Source organism: Pleurodeles waltl, chromosome 3_1 (assembly GCF_031143425.1).
Source record: "Pleurodeles waltl isolate 20211129_DDA chromosome 3_1, aPleWal1.hap1.20221129, whole genome shotgun sequence".
NCBI lineage: Eukaryota > Metazoa > Chordata > Amphibia > Caudata > Salamandridae > Pleurodeles > Pleurodeles waltl.
This window is the reverse complement of record NC_090440.1, coordinates 1438261126-1438286336: the sequence shown is the minus strand read 5'-3', so window position 1 is coordinate 1438286336 and position 25211 is coordinate 1438261126. Positions and strand designations below refer to the sequence as shown.

General features: G+C 45.0%; 1 protein-coding gene across 5 annotated transcripts in view; it reads left to right on the top strand.

Annotated features, from left to right (window-relative positions):
• The window catches only part of NKAPD1 (NKAP domain containing 1), a 248975-nt gene that overhangs the window by 66784 nt on the left and 156980 nt on the right, over positions 1-25211 (top strand). For 3 of the 5 annotated variants that reach the window (XM_069224983.1, XM_069224981.1, XM_069224982.1), the window contains one exon: positions 12222-12298. The exons of the other annotated variants lie outside the window; for them this stretch is intronic. In XM_069224983.1, the coding sequence (XP_069081084.1) occupies positions 12230-12298 (69 nt within the window). In that variant the 5' untranslated portion in view covers positions 12222-12229. The remainder of the gene's footprint in view (positions 1-12221; positions 12299-25211) is intronic. 5 annotated transcript variants of the gene reach the window in all.

Below are 25211 nucleotides of genomic sequence, written 5' to 3'. Positions count from 1 at the left end.
AGGTCCATAAACACTAGGTAAATTGAACCTCTCCTCCTCTTGACACAATTATCAATAACCAGTTGACGGTTCAGGCATTGGTCGACTGTGCCCACCACTGGATGAACCCCAAACTGTACTTTAGATAGGGCCTGGTTCTCCTCCAAACATCCCTCATGTTGTTCTGCCCAGAATTTTAAGGAGCTGCCTAGAAGGGAAATTGGGCAGTAGCAACAAGGTGAGTGTAGGAAAGTGCCTCTTTTTGACATGGTTACTCTCCACTTTTTGCCTAGTATCTGATGTGATGACAACTGAAAGCACACGCCGTTTCTGCTAACCAGGTCCCGAGTGCCAGATCTCTTTCCCTAAACTATACAATTGTTTCCCCAATTAGCAAATCCCTTAGCACCCTCTGTAAGTCCCCAGCAAATGGTACCCCTGTTATCTAGTGTACGAAAGTACCCTTTTTGGCATGGTTACCTCCACTTTTTGCCTGCTGTCAGTATGCTTTGACTGTTTTCACTGGGATCCTGCTAACCAGGACCCCTGTGATTGTGCTTTCTCCCTCTAAATTTGGTTGCCTATGACTCTCCACACCCCACATCTGGCTTTGTGTGAGAGTCAACCCAAGTCCTCTAGAGATGCAAGGACTTCAAAGGAGTTCTGAATCTCCACATTGTGTAATGGATTCATAGCCTTAAGGTGCAACTCTTTGTCAATCCCATGGTGCAAAGAAAACCCCTCCAATCTATAAAAATAACTAAGAGGTAAGACCTCAAATGCTGGATGCCAAGGGCCACTTGTTTAAAAAAAAAAAAAGGAAAAAAAAATCTACTGAGTTGACTGCTTTGGAAGACTTAAAATTAATAATTACACAGTCCCCACTTACTACTTTTTAATGGGGCCAATCTAGGGAGATCTTCAGACCATCTGAATTATATTTGCAAAATCCAGCAATCACCTAGTACTTTAAAAAAAACAGCCAATTACTTCATTCTTCAAAGCTGAGTGGTCTTCTTTGTCCAGATGCTTAAGGCTGCATTCTGGTGGAAGCTGGGGGAAAGAGTTTTCCATGGGTATAGGAGCACTGGTCGAGACCCCAGCACTGCTCTCTCCTACTGCTGGCTTTTCCTCAGGATTATTCTGTTGTCTAGAGATTTCTCCACCATCATCGCTGTGAGACGCACTCCCAAATTGTTGCTCGAAACTCAAGGGTGCGGGGGGCATCCAAGAGAGGAGGGACAGGGAGCTGGTCGTCACAGCCCCTACATGTGAGGCCTTAGCTGATGCTGCGGCAGGGGCTGCTGCCACTGACTGAGCAGGCAAGATTGAGCTTACTTTAGAGATTTCACTCTCAATCCTGCCTAGACGGACCAAAATGGGATTGAACTTGCTGGCCAAGAGCTCTAGGGTTCTATTGCTTATAGTGTCCTCTAAGTCCATGAGCTTATCTCTATCTTCAGGACCCTCCATAGCAGGGAGGTTGATTAGAGACAGACGCTTTGAGTTATCCCCACCATCCACTCACTTTCTCTTGTCTGCTTTGGCCCTAGATTTTACTCCCTGTTACTGGTCGTAGAGGTTTTGCAGGAGGGGAAACTCAATCAGAAATGCTCCAGTGCATTTGGTAGAGAGAGTAGTAACCCGACTTTTCCAGCTTCGCCTGGTCAAGTAGTCACATTGGGGTTCATCCCTATGGTCGAAACTTCTTTCTCAACTCCCATATCAGAAGGGGATGACTAAAGTAGGTGAAGAGAGCGACATGTGGTGTTCAGCCATCTCCATTTCCATATGAATGACACCCCCAGCTCTCTGTAAAAAGCTGCATGAAGTCGTTCTAGGAGCAGGTTAAACAAAGCTTCTTGGTACCTCGGTCACTTTCTGCTTCCCCAATTAAGGGACCAAAGTAGGAGCCACAATAGAACAGGAAAGAGATCAAAAGTAAAAAGCAATCATGTCTACTGTATGAAGGATGAATTTGGGGTGGGGTTGGGGGGGGTGGGGGGGGTTTGTGGACCACCCCACCCTCCTCTGGCTGATGACAGGCACAAGATGAGCCCACCATTTACTCGGGCAGGAAGCCTCATTGTGCAATGTAACACTGGCTCGCGGCGGCTGTCTCTTGCTCCCCCTGCACGTTGGCACTTCCTGGCACAGGTCACCCTGGGTCACTGAGTCCCTGTCAACTGCAAAGTCTTTCCCTGGAGCAGTAAACCTTGTTGTGCTGTGTAGCGCTAGCTGAAAGGGGTGTCTCCTCCTCCTCTACCTGCACGTTCGTGCCCCCTGGTGCGGTCACCCTGGGACACTGAGCCCCTGTGAGCTGCAAAGTGGCAATTGTTGTTCTTTGCCTGTCACCATGTGAGTCTCTAAGTGCCTCCTCTGAGGTCCTTGTGGGCTTTACAAGTGTATTCTGACCTTTGCTTCATTGCAATTACTGTCAAATTGTAACTAGGTCCTGGTCTTTCACAACCAGTGACCTTCTTTGGCTTTGTGCCTCGTGTCACTGTTGAAAGGGCAGATGCTGTAACTGCATAGAGGCCAGGCAAATTGCCCCATTTTCTGTTTCCTTGCAGTTCTTTGTTTCTTATGTGGCAAAAAATGAATTTATTTATATATATATATATATATATATATATATATATATATATATATATATACAGGGAGTGCAGAATTATTAGGCAAATGAGTATTTTGACCACATCATCCTCTTTATGCATGTTGTCTTACTCCAAGCTGTATAGGCTCGAAAGCCTACTACCAATTAAGCATATTAGGTGATGTGCATCTCTGTAATGAGAAGGGGTGTGGTCTAATGACATCAACACCCTATATCAGGTGTGCATAATTATTAGGCAACTTCCTTTCCTTTGGCAAAATGGGTCAAAAGAAGGACTTGACAGGCTCAGAAAAGTCAAAAATAGTGAGATATCTTGCAGAGGGATGCAGCACTCTTAAAATTGCAAAGCTTCTGAAGCGTGATCATCGAACAATCAAGCGTTTCATTCAAAATAGTCAACAGGGTCGTAAGAAGCGTGTGGAAAAACCAAGGCGCAAAATAACTGCCCATGAACTGAGAAAAGTCAAGCGTGCAGCTGCCACGATGCCACTTGCCACCAGTTTGGCCATATTTCAGAGCTGCAACATCACTGGAGTGCCCAAAAGCACAAGGTGTGCAATGCTCAGAGACATGGCCAAGGTAAGAAAGGCTGAAAGACGACCACCACTGAACAAGACACACAAGCTGAAACGTCAAGACTGGGCCAAGAAATATCTCAAGACTGATTTTTCTAAGGTTTTATGGACTGATGAAATGAGAGTGAGTCTTGATGGGCCAGATGGATGGGCCCGTGGCTGGATTGGTAAAGGGCAGAGAGCTCCAGTCCGACTCAGACGCCAGCAAGGTGAAGGTGGAGTACTGGTTTGGGCTGGTATCATCAAAGATGAGCTTGTGGGGCCTTTTCGGGTTGAGGATGGAGTCAAGCTCAACTCCCAGTCCTACTGCCAGTTCCTGGAAGACACCTTCTTCAAGCAGTGGTACATGAAGAAGTCTGCATCCTTCAAGAAAAACATGATTTTCATGCAGGACAATGCTCCATCACACGCGTCCAAGTACTCCACAGCGTGGCTGGCAAGAAAGGGTATAAAAGAAGGAAATCTAATGACATGGCCTCCTTGTTCACCTGATATGAACCCCATTGAGAACCTGTGGTCCATCATCAAATGTGAGATTTACAAGGAGGGAAAACAGTACACCTCTCTGAACAGTGTCTGGGAGGCTGTGGTTGCTGCTGCACGCAATGTTGATGGTGAACAGATCAAAACACTGACAGAATCCATGGATGGCAGGCTTTTGAGTGTCCTTGCAAAGAAAGGTGGCTATATTGGTCACTGATTTGTTTTTGTTTTGTTTTTGAATGTCAGAAATGTATATTTGTGAATGTTGAGATGTTATATTGGTTTCACTGGTAATGATAAATAATTGAAATGGGTATATATTTTTTTTTATTAAGTTGCCTAATAATTATGCACAGTGATAGTCACCTGCACACACAGATATCCCCCTAACATAGCTAAAACTAAAAACAAACTAAAAACTACTTCCAAAAATATTCAGTTTTGATATTAATGAGTTTTTTGGGTTCATTGAGAACATGGTTGTTGTTCAATAATAAAATTAATCCTCAAAAATACAACTTGCCTAATAATTCTGCACTCCCTGTATAAGGACAATGATTAGCATGCAACTTGAGCATACATTTTCTCTCCACCGCTCTGGGAATATTTTCAGACGACCCTATTCCCAGTTTACAGGTGAATTACCTCTTACTGATTGACCTAAAGCATACACTAGCTACAAAGCATCACAATGGAATTTCTCAATCCAATTATCTAATCATGGCTCAACTTCATATATAGCACATGAAGTCTGTCAAAACTGCAGGCTCTACACATTGGGCCAAGTGACAATGGAAAAACCTTAACGTGCACATGCAAAAAAGCAACTCTCATTACCTGACCCACATGATTATTACACCCAGAGTAGAAAAAACGTTATATAAAACATCAAGCCAAAACTGCTACTTGATACCAATCTACCCAAAGAGTGTTTTACACCATGTTCCATTTTGCCAACAAGTCAGAGCTCTTTAACTCACTTGCCTTTTATTGTTTGCATTTACATTAAATCATTTTGCTTAAGTCTTCAGCTTGTTTCATTTATCAGTAAGATCGTTCATATACAATACAGGTAGTTTGTAATTGACTTATCATATGCTCCTTTTTTTGGTTGTTCACTGTTCCAACACTGGTAATGAATGCCACCACAGTGTGAATATATTTCTCTTTTTTGCCCAAACCTTAATAAAATGTTTAAAATCAAATAAAGGTTTTGAATGTACTTTACAATTTTGAAGCAGGTATTCCTATTTTAACTCTAAATCAAAACTTTTTAATTTTAAGGCAAACTATCATGGCTAAGTACGGATTCAGCATGGCTCTGATGGCTGGGTGCTATCTGCGGAGGTGAAATTTTACAGCCTGTGCCTTTACATGGGCATGGTCAGCATGCTGTTTTTTAACGCTAAACAACAGAGAGGGCTGAGTTGCATTCCTGTAATCCCAGTCCTCTTCCAGGGGAATCCTCATCAGTCATAAACTCTAAATATTCCCACCCATGTGCGGGTCCCCGGAGTATATCTCAAATATATAAACATACAATATACATATAGCTATTTGTAAAAAAAAAAAAAAAAAATTATATTTATGTACACCTATGCAGCCTTTAGTAAAGGCTAAAAATGCCACTTACATTAGCTTTTCCTTTAATAAACGTCTTACTAGACTCAAACAGTTCTGTAAAAACAGAAGAGCATAGAGTGCAAACCCACAGCTTTTATTAAAGCAAAAACTGAAGAGAAAACCAAAGGCATTATTAGCGAATAGGCTGCATTTAAAAGCACAACAAAGAAATAAAACAGCACCATGCCTTTAAGACCTCCTGGACCTTCTGTATCCCATTATGCTCCAGAGGTGACTGTTCGATGACAGTTAGGTCAGTACCTTTTTACTGTGACATGGAGAATAAACTATGAGGTAAGTATATAGTGCTGCATGCAGAATTCGTCCGGGGAGGAGGGTGGGTTGCTTATGACTTTGATGAGGATTCTCCTGGAAGAGAACTAGGATTACAGGCAAGAAACTTATCCTTCTCTTACAGGGAGATCCTCATCAACAGTCATAAGCATTGAATAGAATAGCAAGCCCTTCCCATACTCCTGTGGCCGAGTCAGAGGCAAACACCATATCTTTATCAGCAAAATACATTTCTTAGAGGCCATCCCTACTAGGGTGTCTTTCTTGGTATCTGTGTCTAGACAGTAATGTCTTGTGAAAGTAGGCACTGATCTCAAAGTAGTAGCTTTGCAGATTTCGTAGATGGTGACATTCTTTAGCAGGGCTGCTGTCGCCGTTTTGCCTCTTGTAGAGTGTGCTTTGGGCCTGGCAGGCAGTTGATTATTGGTTAACTTTTAAGTGTGCATAATGTAAGAAACTGTCCATCTGAAGAGGGTTTGTTAAGAGGCGGTGATGCCTGCCCTCATAGGCCGTTAGTTTTTAAAGAGTCAATCAGACTGAAGTCTTTGGTTTTATCTAGGTAAAATTGCAGTACTCTTTGATGTCTAGAGAGTGTAAAGCTCTTTTCACAGGTGTGGATGGATTAGGAAAGTAGTAGGAAGTGGAATTGTCTGGTTAATGTGGAATTCATACACAGCCTTGAGGAGAAAACTGGGATGAGTCCTCATCACTTCCCTGTTGGCATGAAAAACATATAAGGCTCTTTGGCACAGAGAGACTGGATCTCACTGACTCTGCATGCCCAAGTAATTGCCACTAGAAAAGCAATCTTCCAGGATAGATGTTGTAAGGAAGCCTTATGTATTGGTTCAAAAGGTGGACCCATAAGTTTTGAAAGTACCATATTCTGTTCCCAAGGAGGAGAGGGGGAATGTACAGGAGGGAATGCCTTCTTTTAATCCCTCTAGGAAATCTTTCACCACCGCTATTTGAAAGATTGACAGTTGGGAAGTTGATTTTCTATAAGCAGTAATTGTTGACAAGTGTACCTTAATACAAGAAAACTGTAACCCCGATTTTGCTAGATGGAGGAGGTAGGGTAATAATAACCTCCTCTTGTCCCAGAAATGGATGGTAATCGTTCTGAATACACCACATGTGAAACCTTTTCCGTTTAAAGGAATTAAGAACGTCTAGTAGAAAGTCGTTTAGATTCTTTTAGAATATCATGCACTCCTGAGAGAGACCTAAGTGTCATATTGCATGAATTCAGGAGCCATGCTGTTAAGCTCTCAGCAAGGGAAGTTTGGGGTGGAATATCTTCCTTCCAAGCTTATTGAGGAGATCCAGTCCTCACTCCAGTCTCCGTGTACCACCACTGATGGGGCCATTCTGGGGCTAGCAGGATCATTTTGGTCCTGGCTCTGTAGAACCTGTTGCTGACCTTCGGTATCAGAGGAATTGGGGGGGGGATGAGGAACGTATACAGAAAAGTCCCTGACCAACTTATCAAAAGGGCATTCCCCTTTATCCCTGTTCGGTATAACCTGGATGTGAAGTCTGGGCATTTTTGGTTGGCTTCATCTGTGAACAGGTCTATTTGCTGTTGCCCCCTTCCTGAAAAATAGCTTGAGCAACGTCGTCGTTTAGAACCCAATCATGAGCCTCTGTGAAGGTGCGACTTGAGGAATCTGCTTGAGTTTTCAGAGATCATGGTAGGTGAACAGCATAAATTGTTAGGTCTCTGGCTAGAAGCCATTTCCAGATGGCTTGTGTCTCCAGTGATGAGGGACGTGAGTGAGTACCTCCCTGTTTGTTGAAATAATGCATAGTGGTCATGTTGTCTTTTTGAAAGAGAAAAGAGCTTATCTGTATGGAGGGATAGAGAGTGCTCAGTGCTAGATGGGCTGCCCTTACTTCCAGCATGTTTATGTAATAGAGCTGTTCCTTGTCCAACATCAAGCCTTGATTTTGCAGAGACCCCATGTGAGCTGGAGAGAAGCATTTGTGATCAGAGTCTGTGTAGGGAGTTCCTGGTGAAAACGCTCTCCTATCTGTAAGTGCTGACTCTGCATTCACCGTTTAAGCGACTCTTTGGCTTCTTGTGTGATGACTTCTCTGTCATCCCATAGGTTTGAAAATTGAGATCACTGATCTTCCAGTGCTTCTCGTACCCGTCTTGTGCAGTCTGACATTGGGGGTGATTAAAAAAAAAAAAAAAAAAAGAGCCCATCGACCCCAGTGGCGATGCTACTTGTCTGGCTGATGGACGAGGGGTGTGTAGGAGAGAGTGGCAATTCATGTTGATTGAGGATAACCTCTCCTCCGAAGGATACACTTTTGCATGGTTTGTATCCAAAGTCGCTCCCAGGTAATGTTTTCTTTGAGTCAGTAGTTGTGTAGACTTTTTTAAATTTACTTGTAGACCCAGATTTTGTAGAATTTTGAGGCAGGTCTGATAGTGCTGTTGCATAAGTGCTGGGGAGGAGCTCTTGATCAACCAGTCGTCTAAGTATGGATAGACAAATATTTTCTTCCTTCGCAGGTGCGCAGCAACTACCGCCATGTATTTCCAGAACGTTCGGCCACTGATTTGAGATCAAAGGGTCACACCTTGTACTGGTAGTGCTTGGATGCCACCTGAAGCGCAGAAACGTCTGATGTTTTCTTGCAATTGGAATGTGGAAGTAGGCATCCTGAAGTTCGATGGAGCGCATCCAGTCCCCCTGATGGAGTTAGGGTTAAATCCGATGAAGGGCTAGCATTCTGAATTTCTCCTTGCAAATTAACTTGTTCAGAAGCCTTAGATCTAGTTTTGGACTGTGCTCTCGAATTGGGCCTTTTTTTTTCTAGACTAGAAAGTAGTGTGAATAAATTCCTGTTCCCTATTGAGGGGAAGGATTTTCCTCTATCACTTTTTTTGGAGCAGCTTGTCTACTTCTTTTTGCAAAAAGACTTGTAGGTGACAGGATGTTGTTTTTTGTGGGACTGCCGGGGGAGGAGACTTGAATCTGAGCAAGTAACCATTCTGAACAATATTCAGTACCCACAGGATCGGGAAACGGAGAAGAGGGAAGCAGTCGCTTATTGTTTTGGCTGCACTTTAGTTGAAGATGCAAAGGGGCGGGGAGTACTCCTTCCTCGTTCTGGATGCCATGGGTGGTAATGTGGTCAGGTGTGTGTAGAACCCAGTAAGGGGTTTGAACCCTCTGTTGACAAGGTCTCCGATCATAAGGTCTGTATTTGTGCCGGAAGTCTTTGCGTTTCTCGAGGCCCACTGCCTAGAGAGTATCAGCTTCCGCTTTCATCTTAGCCATTTTGACATCAGCATGTATGCTGAAAAGGGACGTTCCAGTGAAGGGGAGATTTATGATGCTATGTTAGGCTTCAGGCCTGTAAGTCTGAGCCAAGAATGTCGTCTTACAGATATTCCATGAGAATAGCCATGGGCAGCGAGGTAAGAGGCATCAGCTGCAGCACCGATAACCTGGTTAGCAACCAGGCTTCTTTCTTCTAGGATTCCTGAAACTATTGTCTAACATTCTTTAGTAATTTCTCTGAATCTGGACAAGGGAGTCCCGCAGTGATCTATAATACCTCCCAAGTAGTGCAGAGGTGCTGGCCACCTTCTTGAAAGATGCGGAGGTATTAAACATCATCTTTCCTACTGAATCAAACTGTTTGCTGTCCTTATCTAGCATCCCTGTAGATGATGACGCAATCATATGTGCTTCCCTTGCAGCTGCTACTATAACCGAGTATGTAAGAGGATCAGATTGGAGAAAAAAAAAAGGGTCCTGGTCAGGAGCTTTGTATTTCTTTAGAATTCTTGATGGTGCAGCACATACAGAAGCTGGAATCAGGAAGACTTGCATAGCAGGCTCCAGAAGTGCTTGGACCAGTGGTAGAAGCCGATCTGTGGTGGAGCGCTCTGAAAATGACAGATGATATAGACACAGGTGTTGCAGTCTCTAAGTTCAACTTTGCTGCTCCTTCAAAGCACATCATTAAAAGTAATGAGGTTTTCTAGTTGAGAGACCCTTGCAGGAGGTGAGTTAGACAACGTTGATGCATAATCTCCCACTGGTGAGCAAGAAGTTGTGGATCAAGAAGGTGATGTATCTCTGCGCCGAGATCTGGAGCGAAAGGCGTGACAAGACCTTGACTGAGAACTCCTATGTGGTGTTCTAGATTTTGTCCTGTACGACCATTGTGTTTATCTGGTGACCTCTGCTTGTGTGGACTTTGGTATCTTGATTGAAACAAAAGCTGCCCCCAAGGAGGAGTAGATTCAGGTGAAAGATTACATGGCAGTGTATGTTTCGGTGTAGGTGTATCCTGGACTGTGATGGTGATGAGAGAGACGTGGTGAGTGGACAGGAGATTTTTTGCCACTGGTGCGCTCCCTGCAAGTATAATTGTGATCTCTGAGGAAAGAGATCTACTTTTCAATGTCAACAATCCTAAGTGTGACATCGACCTAACTCTCTCCGTGTGACACTGTGCATGTCTTGACATTGATAAGTATGTCGACAGTGGCCAATGTGGGGTATCTTTTGACATCGGTAAGGGAGTCTCTGTAGCTGGTGGGTAAATTGAGCACACCTCCCCCCTCCCTCCCTCCCTGGGCCAGTTGAAGGTACTACCTTTCCTCTCTCTTGGTTTACATGAGTCTGCTCTTTTCCCTGTCTTTCAGAGTACTCTTGGAAACATGTTTGCAATGGTAGCATGTTTCAGGATGATGAGAAACTGGCAAGCAGACAATTCAGACAGAGTGTGGGTCAGAGATTACCTTCTTTCTCCCACAGGATGGGTATATGTTAAAGAGATGGCGTTTTGAGACTGATAAAAAAAAAAATAATAATAATTCACTCAGAAAAAGGGTTTGCACTACACTAGGTATTTAAACATGTTGAATGGACAGAAAATCCTTTTTTTTAAAAACTATTTTATTCCTAAAATAGTCAAAAGAGTGACGAGCTAGTGCTCTGGGATCCTCACTGAAGGAGCTGGAAAAAAAACTTACCTGTCAGTCACCCAGAAGTTACTTCTTCGGCATGATGGTATATAGGAGGTCCTGGAGATTTTATAGGCTCGGTGCCAGTTTTTTTCTTTGTTATGCTTTTAAATGCAGCCTACTGGATAATAATACCTGTAGATTTCTTTTCAGTTTTCGCTTTAATAAAAGCTGTGGTTTTGCACTCTTTACTATTGCTCTTCTGTTGTTACAGAACAGTTTGAGTCTAGTAAGAGGTCTAAAAAACTATTGTAAGTGGCATTTTTAGCCTTTACTATAGACTGCATGGATGTATATAAATATAATGGTTTGTACATATGCATACATGTATATTATATGCTTATATATTTGGTATATGCTTCGGGGTCCCTGCTCATGGGCAGGAATATTTAGTGCTTATCACTATGGGTGAGGATCCCCTGAAAGAGAAGCCCTGATGCCTCAAGCATTCGGTGAGCAATGGAGATGAAATGGGGTACAGCAACGTGATATAATTGTTCAACTAGAAATGTTTAGATCCAGCCTAGGATAGGGCCTATTTTTCCAAGCCTTGTAGGATGAGTGAAGAGGATGTTGTTGTTAACATTGTTGAATGCCAACAATGGATGAGACTGAAATGGCACTGGCTGGTTATCAGTTTCTTGCTGGAGTTGCTTTGTTGGACATGGGAGAACTAACTTAGTTCCACAGTCCTAAAAGTCGTGTCCTCTACGACACAGCCTAACCCAGCCTGATCTCCGCACGAAAATGGTTCTTCCATTTATTTTAAGGTATTTTTCTGATGACTTGAAATAAATAAAATCTACAACTCCAACTGTTAATATTTTATGGTGTAGTAAATCATACAAGCAGTTTTTTTTAACGTGGCATGTGATCCCATTCTGGTTAACATTTACCAAAGAGAACTTTTTTTGGCACTTTCAATTTTCTGCTTCTGTTTTAAAGTAACATATTTCAGTCTCTTAGTAGAAACACATTTTATTGTCTATAGCAGTGGTTCCGCAAAGCCTTCTCAGGGGGTCAGTTACTGCGTTTGAAAATTAAATAATATTAACAGATTAACAAAGTGAATCTAAATAAAGAAGCAACATGTATAATTGAAAAATCGAAAATATTCTTTAAATGCGAAGGAGTAAGGAACTGTTTTGTGAGAGAGGTGGAAGTGCATCAAACTGATGTAGCATGTAAGATGATTGGCCTTATTTAAATTTAGGAAAGCCCCAACCTTCATATTAAAATTAAAAATTTTCTTTTATAGTTTTGTGCAAAATATATAAAATGTTATTTGATTTATGTATTTGACTGTTACCTTTTTCTTGTGTGTATTTTCTTTTTTTTCTTTAACAGTTAAAACCATTGAAAATGATTAGACCAATGTACCCGGCTTCCTCTAAGGACTCAGGTGGTCATTCTGAGTTTGGCGGGCACCGGAGGTGGTCCGACAACCACCCCGAGTCTGGCAGTCTAAAGACCGCCAGACTCGGAATGACCCACTCAGTGTGGGTCCCTGCATTCCAATAACAATTAATTGGGGGATCATGAGTTCTAGTAATGATTAAGTGGGGTTCAATAGAAGTATAGAGTTTAAGAACCACTGGCCTATAGGCTTTGTCAACAACATATAGCAGAGTTAATGTGACTTGTTATTTTTCAGGCTGGAGAATGTCCCGCATTCCTTTAGGCAAGGTTCTCCTGCGGAATGTTATACGCCATACAGATGCCCATAATAAGGTAGGCATTTCAGAACAGTCAGTCATTTGCCATTATGTCCCCAAATTCCTCTACTCCGTCTTCAAGATCCACAGTGAATTAAGGGTTTGGTCCGGTGAAAGGGAGATCATTTTTTTTTTTTTTTTTGATAGACTTCATATATCAGAAGTATCTCGGTGAATAACACATTGATGGCTTCATTGTCGTGGCAAACCTTGGGCATGGAGGAAAGTGTGCAAAGTTTCCCTGCATTTATTCTTTATTTTCCCCATTTCGCCTCATGGTACAGTGGGCTTTCAGCCCTTTTTGACTCCTTTCACTTTTTCCTCAACAAACCTTCTAGACAATAAGTAAACAAAAACACATGGTTGCCATAATCATTTCCCAGCTGAGCTATGGCTGGTTATGACTGTAAAAATATCCTACATTATTTTCCCGTCTACTAACTGCACTTGCAGCAGTAGGTGAAAAAAGTGATGAAGTGTTGTAGCAATGAATGTGTGTAGCACATGGTCATATGAAACCACAAAGCATATTTTCTCTGGAATATGTTTGTGTTCTAATAAAGTCACTGGCAAGAAAGGCTAAAGTATAAAAGGAAGCGTAATGTCCATTCACTTTGCTACCAGTAGACCCCAATACAGGTTCTCAATATAGGGGGTTGAGTTTGTCGTAGTACTGCAAGAGGTACAGGGAATGTAGGGGTAAATTAGCAGAATTCAGTCAAGAAATATATTGAGGTCTGGGCGTACTTCGACCAAAAAACATTTCAACCTGAATAAATTACCAAAACCAATTAAATTACAATAGACAATTCCATGAAATCAGCAGTTAAAACAAGCATAGCCATGTTCCTGAAAACACATTGATTAATGTTCACATGGCTGCCCTTTACAGTGAGCCAATAAAAGATTGTTTTCAGTGTCACATAGATGAGCACTACTAGAAGTCTGGAGAGCAAATAAAATACATTTCAGGACTGATGTAAGTCCTGAAGTCCCCAGTTACGAAATGCGCTTCCTGCCTATACATTTACCTTCACTCCATCAAGAACTTGAAAAACTGGGTGATGATTTATTGGAAAGCACCTTGATCTCAAGATTTTTTTTTTTTTTTTTTTTTTAAACTATTCCCCTGCTCTTGTTAAATCATGTAAAAGTCCTTGAAATTGTTCAATCTCTTAGTCTATCTTTATCTTATGGAAATAAGTCATACTTGGGCTATTAGAGTAGCACAGGTTAAGTGTTCCTTGTATAAGGTATGCTTGAACCTCAACTTCATAAATGGATTTGAAATGCCCTGTATGGCCATTAAAACACTACTCTTGTTCCTGAACTGCAACCCTTCTCTTCTTAAGCAATCATGATGAGTGAATTAAGACTTGGATCTGCAGCTCCTGCAGCTGCAATTCTTTTCTAGTCTTCTAAATAATTAGTCAGTTTAGGGCAGGGCTCTCCTGCCTGTTCTGTAATAGTAGCTATTGTTGGTCAATGGAAATCACCCGGAGCTACTAATATTAGAAGTGTTGTAATAGTGAGCACATCAGACAAGATGACAAAGAGTTATCCAACCCCAGCGCCAACGTCCACGACATCCCTCCCTCCCAAGAACTCTGCGACGCCCTGTCCTCCTTCTTCTATCAGAAGATCGCCGACATCCACGACCGCCTCAACACCACGCCTCCGCCAGACCCCACCCGACAGCTCCACCTACACCAACCGCCTAACTTCCTGGACCCACGTAGATGACTCGGAAACTTGCAAGATCATGAACTTCTTCCACTCAGGATCCCCTTCAGACCCATGCCCCCACCACGTCTACAACAAAGCCGACTCCACCATCGCCCCCCAACTTCGAAAGATCATCAACTTATCATTCGAAACCGCAACCTTCCCGGAAAGCTGGAAACACGCCGAAATCCACGCCCTCCTCAAAAAACCCAAGGCAGACCCCAACGACCTCAAAAACTTCCGCCCGATCTCCCTCCTCCCCTTCCCAGCGAAGGTCATCGAGAAGATCGTCCACGCTCAGCTCACCCACCACCTCGAGGACAACTCCATCCTGGACCCCTCCCAGTCCGGTTTCAGACGCAACCACAGCACCGAGACTGCTCTCCTCGCCGCCACAGACGACATCAGACAGCAAATGGACAACGGCAAAACATCGGCCCTCATCCTCCTGGAACTCTCCGCAGCCTTCGACACGGTTTGCCACCACACCCTATTAACACGCCTCCACAAAGCCGGAATACAAGAGAAAGCCCTCAACTGGATCTCCTCCTTCCTCTCTGGCAGAACCCAGAGAGTCCGACTCCCTCCCTTCCGTTCCCAAGCCACCAACATCATCTGCGGCGTACCCCAAGGCTCCTCCCTAAGCCCGACGTTGTTCAACATCTACATTGCCCCCCTCGCACAACTGGCCCGTCAGCACAACCTCAACATTCTCTCCTACGCCGACGACACCCAGCTCATCCTCTCCCTCAACAAAGACCCACTCACCGCCAAAACCAACCTCCAAGAGGGAATGAAGTCCATCGCCGAATGGATGAGAAAAAGCCGCCTGAAGTTGAATTCCGACAAGACGGAGGTCCTCCTCCTCGGACGTACCCCTTCGGCCTGGGACGACTCATGGTGGCCCACCGCGCTGGGCCCCCCTCCAACACCAACCAACCACGCACGCAACCTGGGCTTCGTCCTCGACTCCGCCCTCACCATGTCCAAGGAGGTCAACGCCGTGTCCTCCTCCTGCTACAACACCCTCCGCATGCTCTGTAGAATCTACAAATGGATCCCGACGGACACCAGAAAAACGGTGACCCAGGCCCTCGTCAGCAGTAGTCTAGACTACGGTAACGCACTCTACACAGGCATCCCAGCAAAAGACATCCGACGCCTACAACGCATCCAAAACTCCTCCGCCCGACTGGTCCTCGACGTACCCCGCCGATGCCCCATCTCCCACCACCTGAAAGACCTACACTGGCTCCCCGTGGACAAAAGGATCACCTTCAAACTCCTCACCCACGCACACAAGGCACTCCACAACGCCGGACCAGTCTACCTGAACAACAGACTCAACTTCTACGTCCCCTCCCGCCAACTCCGCTCTGCCAACCTCGCCCTCGCCCTCGCCATAGTTCCCTGCTTCCATCGCAAGACCTCCGGCGGCAGATCCTTCTCCCATCTCGCCGCCAAGACCTGGAACGCCCTCCCGACCGCCCTGCGACAGACCCAGGACCTTCTCACCTTCAGGAGAACTCCTCAAGACCTGGCTCTTCGACCAGTAGCAGCAACCCCCACCTTCATCGCCTTGAAACCCTAACGGGTACGTAGTGCGCTCTATAATTGTGATTGATTAGTGGCCACCATGTGTAAGATTACCAGTGATCAGTCCAGTGCCTCGGACTTAGATGCCATAAGTAATATAAAAAAGGCTTTATTCATTTGAAATGCATCTACATGGCTAAAACATAGCATCAGTAGCTGGAATGTCCTGCCACCAAATTAATATTAGTAATAATTCTCTCCAAGGCCACAAGATTGATCACTCGAGCATCAGTTTTAAACATATTTTGGTATTTTTTTCTCTAAACATCAGTTTGAGTTCTGAAAATATACACCTTTACCTCTTTCATACAGTCTAATTTTGAAATGCATAAATTAATTCAACAAAGCAAAAGCTTGTAATGTAGTAGGGTGAGATGCACACAGGGGAGCTACTTACAGGTAGCTGGAGAGCTACCAGTTGCTTATGAGCTACTCAGTGCAGAAGCCTGGTATAAGGTAATGCATGCACACTCACAGCAATTTCTTCACACGAGGCGATTACCCCTTGGATACCCATTTAATGTGTGTAGCACTATCCAAAAGTCTACTGCGGTGGTGGTGATGAAGAACCGTGTGTCCTGAGGAGAAGTAGAAATCAAAGCTCTGCCCTATCTTAATAATAATTGCTGGCGCTCTCTGCAACTGATTTCTTTTTATATATATATATATATGTGCTCAATGGCATGTGTAGCTGCATATACACATGCTATGCATATACTTCTGCTATCTAGTGTTGGGCTCGGAGTGTTACAAGTTGTTTTTCTTCGAAGAAGTGTTTTTGAGTCACGGGATCGAGTGACTCCTCCTCTTCAGCTCCATTGCGCATGGGCATTGACTACATGTTAGATTTTCTTTCCGTCGTCGGGTCTGGACGTGTTTCCTTTCGCTCCGATAGTTCGATTCGGAAAACTTTCAAAACGCTTCATTTTTCGTCAGTATTGTATAGATCGCGTTACATCTTCTGTCGACACTTCGGTACCATCGGAACAGACCTTTCTACCCGCCCTTCGGGGCGCGTGCACCCAACTCGGGCCTGGTCGAGCCAACCGCGTGAAAGCCTCATGGATCAGACTCCATTCCGATTCTGTCCTCGGGCCACGCCAAATTCCCTTATACAGACCAACACCTCGTCTGTAATCTTTGCCTTTCCCCAGATCATCGGGAAGAAAATTGCGAGGCCTGCCGATCCTTCCGATCAAAAAAGACACTTTGGGACAAAATAGCACGAAGGCTCGAGATGGCGTCCAAAAGCTCTGAACATCTCGACGTCGAAGAGGAAGAGATCATGCACACAGCAGTTTCCGTTCAAGGTTCTGACTCCGACCAGGAATCCGAGGAAGACAGACCGTTCACGGCAGGACAACACATGCCTGCCCCTGTACCATCCCAAAGACCGAAATATAAGGCTTTGGGTACGCTACTGCCGGATGGCCATGGCTCGACCCGAGAGAAGACACCCGGTGACCAAACCGCCAGTTCGGCACTGAAAAAGGCCACTCCTCCAAAACCATTGGAGTCAACAAAGGGCTCCGTGTCCAACTCTAGCAAACACCGCTATTCGGAGTCGAAATTTCAAAAACCACTTTAGGAGCCAAGACCATCCACAACACCATATTTTTCGATACAGAAAAAGCCAGCTTCAGAGCTGAAAAGAGCAGGTTACACCGAGGAGCATGGACTTTCTCAGACACTCAAAGAAAGCCATAAGACTTCTGATGAGGACACCCAAGTACAGCCAATACTTGAAGTGATGGACGAAAGGCAAGCCAGGATTCATATCCACAAAGAAACTGGCAGAATATTAACAGCACCTCCTCTAAAACCTAAGAGGAAATTAGCCTTTCAGGAGGAATTAGACACTACACAGACTCCAGCTAAAGTGCCAGAGCCAAAGGAGAGACCACCACCACCACCTCCTCAATTTTCTCCTACTCATTCTCCTCCTTACTCTCCACTCCTCCTACCAGTCCTACACCAGTGCAGTCACCATCACATTTGTTTGTCTCGCAACAATATAATGTTGACCCATGGGATCTTTATGATCCAGATCCCATTCCCGACAATGACCCAGACTGCTATCCCTCTAAGCCTTCACCACCTGAGGATAGTACAGGGTACAATCAAGTATTAGCTAGGGCTGCAGCATACCATAGTGTCACCATGCACACTGAACCGTTGGAGGACGACTTTTTGTTTAATACACTCTCTTCCACACATACAACATACCAGTCGCTCCCTATGCTACCAGGCATGCTAAAACATGCTGATCAAATCTTTAGCGAGCCTGTCAAAACAAGGATAATAACTCCCAGGGTAGAAAAAAAATACAAGCCACCTCCCTCTGATCCTGTCATAAATAACTCCGTCATCAGGTGATGCACCCACGCCAGACAAGGAGAGTAGGACATTAGATGCTGCAGGGAAGAGAGTGGCATCCCAGGCAGCCAACCAATGGAGAATAGCCAACTCACAGGCGTTGTTGGCTAGATACAACAGGGCCCATTGGGATGAGATGAAAGATATAATTCAGCATCTCCCCAAGGAACATCAAAAGAGGGCACAGCAGATAGTGGAATAAGGGCAAGCCATCACCAATAATCAGATTAGGTCTGCCCTATACTCAGCAGACTTAGCTGCTAGGAGCGTCAACACTGCTGTAACAATCAGAAGGCATGCATGGCTCAGGTCCTCTGGGTTCAAACCCAAATTTCAGCAAGCGGTGTTGAATATGCCGTTCAACAAAAAACAACTTTTCGGCCCAGAAGTGGACACTGCAATTGAAAATTTGCATGAGGATTCAGACACTGCAAAAGCTATGGGTGCAGTATACACCACAGAATACAGGGGATCCTTTCGGACACCTAATTTTAGAGGTGGATTTAGGGCTCAAACTGCAGAGGCATCCACATCGCAGCCAAAACCAGCCTACCAACCTCAATACCAACAAGGTGGTTTTAAGAGCACATATAAAGGGCCGTACCCCAGAAGTAGAGGGAAATATCAAACACCTTAACAAACTTCACAACACACTAAACAGTGACTTGTTTCATTCCCTTCCACTCCTCCCCTGTGGGAGAAAGACTACAAAAGTTCCACACCAATTGGCAAAACATTACAATGCTATGCATTGCTTCTGCCATCTAGAGTTTGGGTCGGAGTGTTACAAGTTGTTTTTCTTCGAAGAAGTCTTTTCGGAGTCACAGGATGGAGTGACTCCCCCTCTCTGTCATACTGCGCATGGGCATCGACTCCATTGTTATATTGTTTTCTTTCTGCTGTCGGGTTTGGACGTTTTACCTCTTGTAAAGAAATGGCTCCCTGTTGCAGTTACCCCCCACTTTTTGCCTGATACTGATGCTGACTTGACTGAGAAGTGTGCTGGGACCCTGCCAACCAGGCCCCAGCACCAGTGTTCTTTCACCTAAAATGTACCATTGTTTCCACAATTGGCACATCCTGGGATCCAGGTAAGTCCCTTGTAACTGGTACCCGTGGTACCAAGGGCCCTGATGCCAGGGAAGGTCTCTAAGGGCTGCAACATGTCTTATGCCACCCTAGGGACCCCTCACTCAGCACAGACACACTGCTTGCCAGCTTGTGTGTGCTGGTGGGGAGAAAATGACTAAGTCGACATGGCACTCCCCTCAGGGTGCCATGCCAACCTCACATTGCCTATGGCATAGGTAAGTCACCCCTCTAACAGGCCTTACAGCCCTAAGGCAGGGTGCACTATACCACAGGTGAGGGCATAGGTGCATGAGCACTATGCCCCTACAGTGTCTAAGCAAAACCTTAGACATTGTAAGTGGAGGGTAGTCATAAGAGTATATGGTCTGGGAGTCTGTCAGAAACGAACTCCACAGCTCCATAATGGCTACACTGAATACTGGGAAGTTTGGTACTAAACTTCTCAGAATAATAAACCCACACTGATCCCAGTGTTGGATTTATTAAAAAATGCACACAGAGGGCATATTAGAGATACCCCCTGTATTTTACCCAATTGTTCAGTGCAGGACTGACTGGTCTGTGCCAGCCTGCTGCTGAGAGACGAGTTTCTGACCCCATGCGGTGAGAGCCTTTGTGCTCTCTGAGGACAGAAACAAAGCCTGCTCTGGGTGGAGACGCTTCACACCTCCCCCCTGCAGGAACTGTAACACCTAGCAGTGAGCTTCAAAGGCTCAAGCTTCGTTTTACAATGCCCCAGGGCACTCCAGCTAGTGGAGATGCCCGCCCCCTGGACACAGCCCCCACTTTTGGCGGCAAGTCCAGGAGAGTTAATGAGAAAAACAAGGAGGAGTCACTGGCCAGTCAGGACAGCCCCTAAGGTGTCCTGAGCTGAGGTGACTCTGACTTTTAGAAATCCTCCATCTTGCAGATGGAGGATTCCCCCAATAGGGATAGGAATGTGACCCCCTCCCCTTGGGAGGAGGCACAAAGAGGGTGTACCCACCCTCAGGGCTAGTAGCCATTGGCTACTAACCCCCCAGACCTAAACACTCCCTTAAATTGAGTATTTAAGGGCTCCCCTGAACCTAGGAACTCAGATTCCTGTAACCTAAGAAGAAGAGGACTGCTGAGCTGAAAAACCCTGCAGAGAAGACGGAGACACCAACTGCTTTGGCCCCAGCCCTACCGGCCTGTCTCCCCCCTTCGGAAGAAAACTGCTCCAGCGACGCTTTCCCCAGGACCAGCGACCTCTGAATCCTCAGAGGACTGCCCTGCTCTAAAAGGACCAAGAAACTCCCGAGAACAGCGGCCCTGTTCAACAAAGACTGCAACTTTGTTTCCAGAGGAGCAACTTTAAAGACCCCTGCAATTCCCGCCAGAAGCGTGAGACTTGCAACACTGTACCCGGCGACCCCGACTCGACTGGTGAAGAAACAACGCTACAGGGAGGACTCCCAGGCGACTCCAAGACTGTGAGTAACCAAAGTTGTCCCCCCTGATCCCCCACAGCGACGCCTGCAGAGGGAATCCCGAGGCTCCCCCTGACCGCGACTGTCTGATTCCCAGATCCCGACGCCTGGAAAAGACCCTGCACCCGCAGCCCCCAGGACCGGAAGGATCGGAACTCCAGTGCAGGAGTGACCCCCAGGAGGCCCTCTCCCTTGCCCAGGTGGTGGCTACCTCGAGGAGCCCCCCCCTTGCCTGCCTGCCTGCACCGCTGAAGAGACCCCTTGGTCTCCCATTGATTCCTATTACAAACCCGACGCTTGTTTGCACACTGCACCCGGCCGCCCCTGCGCTGCTGAGGGTGTACTTTCTGTGTGGACTTGTGTCCCCCCCGGTGCCCTACAAAACCCCCCTGGTCTGCCCTCCGAAGACGCGGGTACTTACCTGCTGGCAGACTGGAACCGGGGTACCCCCTTCTCCATTGCAGCCTATGTGTTTTGGGCACCACTTTGAACTCTGCACCTGACCGGCCCTGAGCTGCTGGTGTGGCAACTTTGGGGTTGCTCTGAACCCCCAACGGTGGGCTACCTTGGACCCAAACTTGAACCCCGTAGGTGGTTTACTTACCTGCAAGAACTAACAATTACTTACCTCCCCTAGGAACTGTGAAAATTGCACTGTCTAGTTTTAAAATCGCTTTATATGTGTTTTATTTGAAAAGTATATATGCTATTGTGATTATTCTAAGTTCCTAAAGTACTTACCTGCAATACCTTTCATGCAAAGTATTACATGTAGAATTTGAACCTGTGGTTCTTAAAATAAACTAAGAAAAGATATTTTTCTATGCAGAAACCTATTGGCCTGGAATTGTCTCTGAGTGTGTGTTCCTCATTTATTGCTTGTGTGTGTACAACAAATGCTTAACACTACTCCTTTGATAAGCCTACTGCTCGAACACACTACCACAAAATAGAGCATTAGAATTATCTCTTTTTGCCACTATCTTACCTCTAAGGGGAACCTTTGGACTCTGTGCATACTATTCCTTACTTTGAAATAGTGCATACAGAGCCAACTTCCTACACCTCTCGCTCTGAGATTCTGAATCGTAAACTTTCTTTCGGTATTGTTTCGATCGCGTTTCCCCCCCATAGTGGAACCAATAGTACAGTTGAAAACCAAATTTCACCCTTCTCGGGCCTGGTCAGGCTTACCACGTCAAAGCCTGGTGGATCGGACTCCATTTCAATTTTGTCCTCGATGCCACGCAATATTTCCATACACAGACCAACACCTCATATGTAATCTGTGACTCTCTCCCGATCACCGAGAAGAGGATTGTGAAGCCTGTCAATCGTTCAGATCCAAGAAGACCCTACGTGATCGGAGAGCCAGGAGACTGGAAATGGCATTGAAGAGTACAGAGTATATCGACACCATGGAGGAAGAACAGGCGCAGATGGCAGTTTCCATTAAAGACACCGACTCCAAAGAAGATTCGGAGGAAGATAGACTCATCACTGCTGGTCAGCACATGAGTAAGACTGCCCCTGCGTCCTCTCCTAAAAGATCCTCAAAGGCCTTGGGTGCACCACTGCCAGAGAGCCATGGTTCGACCCTCAAGAAAATCCTCGTCGACAGACCATCGGGTTTGGCGCTGAAAAAGGTCACACCTCCTTTGATACCGGAGTCGAGCAAGTCCACCAAAAGCTCAACCTCCGAACCGAGTCGGCGTCCACACTCTCTTCAGACTCGAAGCCTCCACATCCTGCCTCCGAGCAGAAACAACCGACTGTGTTTTCGGGCCCAAAAAAATAGCCTACTTTGGAGATGAAAAAGTCTTCTTATTCAGAAGAACAAGGACTTTCAAGCAATCTTAAGCAGAGCTCCAAGCCATATGATGAACAGTCCTCTAAATCATCGAAACCATCAGAATATATTTCTGAGGACACGGAAATTCAACCCATTCTCGAAATCATGGATGAGAGACAGTCAAGGATCCATATCCATAAAGAGACTGGCAGAATAATTACTGCACCTCCTCCACAGACTAAAAGAAAGTTGGCTTTTCATCTAGATACTGCTCTACCACCAACAAACATTTTTAAACGGAATTAGAAGCCATTACCTCTGCATACTTCTCCCCCTCATTCACCACAACTTTCTTTTTCACCACCACCCACTAGCCCACCACCTTTGCCTTCACCAACTCACTCAAAGACTTATTCTCATGATGATGTTACGGTTGATCCTTGGGATCTGTATGATCCAGATCCCACACCGGCTAATGACCCAGACTAATATCCTTCCAAACCTTCGCCACCAGAAGACACTACTGCGTACACTCAGGTTATTTCTAGGGCAGCAGCGTACCACGGAGTACTTGTGCACAGTGAGCCTTTGGAACAGGATTTCTTTTTTAATATCTTGTCCTCCATGCACTCACGTAACCAGTGCCTCCTAATTCTACCTGGCATGATAAAAGATGCAGATGAGATATTTAGTGAGCCAGTTAAAGCTAGGGTTTTAACACCACGTATTGATAAGAAATATAAGCCTGCACCTACAGATCCTGCTTATATTACCCACCAGGTACCTGCAGACTCGGTGGTTGTCAGTGCCTCCAGAAAAAGGGCCAATAGTCAATCGTCAGGGGATGCCCCTCCCCCTGACAAAGAAAGTAGGAATTTCAGTGCTGCTAGCAAGAGGGTAGCTACACAAGCAGCTAACCAATGGTAAATTGCAAACTTGCTAGCAAGGTATGATAGAGCTCACTGGGATGAGATGCAGGAGCTATTACAACACCTGTTAAAAGAGCATCAAAAAAAGGGCTGAACAAATTGTTGAGGAAGGTCAGGCCATAAGTAATAACCAGACACGGTCTGCCCTTGATGCTGCAGATTCAGCAGCTAGAAGTGTGAATACTGCTGTCACCATATGCAGACATGCATGGTTACGTTGCTCTGAATTCAAGCCAGAAATACAGCAGGCAGTACTAAATTTGCCTTTCGATTTAAAAAAAAAAAAAAAAAAAAAAAAAAAACAGTTTGGTCCTGAGGTCGACACCACAATAGAAAAACTCAGGAAGGACTCAGACACTGCTAAGGCAATGGGAGCCTTACATACAACACCTTACAGAGGCTCCTTTCGTAAGCAGCAATTTAGAGGAGGATTCAAGCCACAATCTACAAAGGCTTCTACCTCCCAGCCTAAACAAGGGCAACAACAGCAGTACCAGAGAGGGAGATTTAGAGGCTCTTATAGAGGCCAGCACTCTAGAGCCAGAGGCAAATTCCAGGCCTCAAAACATGTCACTACCCCATCAAAGCAGTGACTTACTAAGCATGCCACAACCCCACACATCTCCTGTGGGGGCAGACTACAGCAATTCCACTCCCAATGGCAAAATATCACCACAGACCAATGGGTAATTTCAATTATCCACAATGGTTATTGCCTAGGATGGATTTCTACCCCTCCAAACTTTCCTCCACATTATGATGTCCCCAGAACACAATGCTCTATTACATCAAGAAGTACAATCACTACCACTAAAAGAGGCAATAGAATTAGTCCCAAAATATCAACCAGGAACAGGGGTATACTCACTATACTTCCTCATTCCCAAAACGGATGGCACCATCAGACTCATTCTAGATCTCAGACCACTAAATTTATATATCCTGTCAGAACACTTTCACATGGTAACTATGCAGGACGTCATTCCACTACTACAAAAACAAGATTACATGACTGCATTAGATCTAAAAGATGCGTATTTCCATATACCCATCCATCCAGCTCACAGAAAATACCTAATGTTTGTGATAGCGGGAAAACATTACCAATTCAAGGTTCTGCCATTCGGCATAACAGCTCCAAGAGTATTCACAAAATGTCTAGCGGTAGTAGCAGCTTACCTAAGAAGACAACACATACATGTCTTTCCTTATCTAGACGATTGGCTAATAAAATTGAGCAATTTTATACAATGTCAACAGCACACTCAATACACAATAGAAACCCTACATATATTAGGGTTCACTCTCAACTACCCAAAATCCCATCTTCAGTCAGAACAGGTACAACCTTACCTAGGTGCTATTCTCAATACGCAAAAAGCCTTAGCCTATCCAAATACACAAAGAATACAAGCTTTCCAAAATCTCATACTACAAATGCAGCCAAATCAACAATACACTGTAAGATTTATCATGAAACTATTGGGAATGATGGCATCCTGTATAGCAATAGTACGGCATGCAAGACTAAACATGAGAACACTACAACAGTGCCTCTCACAGCAATGGTGTCAAGCACAGTGTCAATTGCAAGATCTAGTGTTAGACCGCCAAACACAGGTCCCTTCAATGGTGGAATCTCAGCAATTTAATGAAGGGGCGGTCATTTCAAGACCCTGTGCCTCAGACCACAATAACAGATGCATCAATGATAGGTTGGGGAGCTCATCTCAGCAACCTCACCATTCAAGGGGAATGGGGTTCAAAACAGCTAAATTATCACATAAACCATTTAGAAATATTAGCTGTGTTCCTTGCCCTAAAAGCGTTTCAACCACTTCTCAAACACAAGACTGTCTTGATAAAAACAGGCAATATGACGACTGTGTATTACCTAAAGAAACAAGGTGGGACACATTCATCTAAACTGTCCCTTCTAGCCCAAACAGTACTGAAGTGGGCAATTCA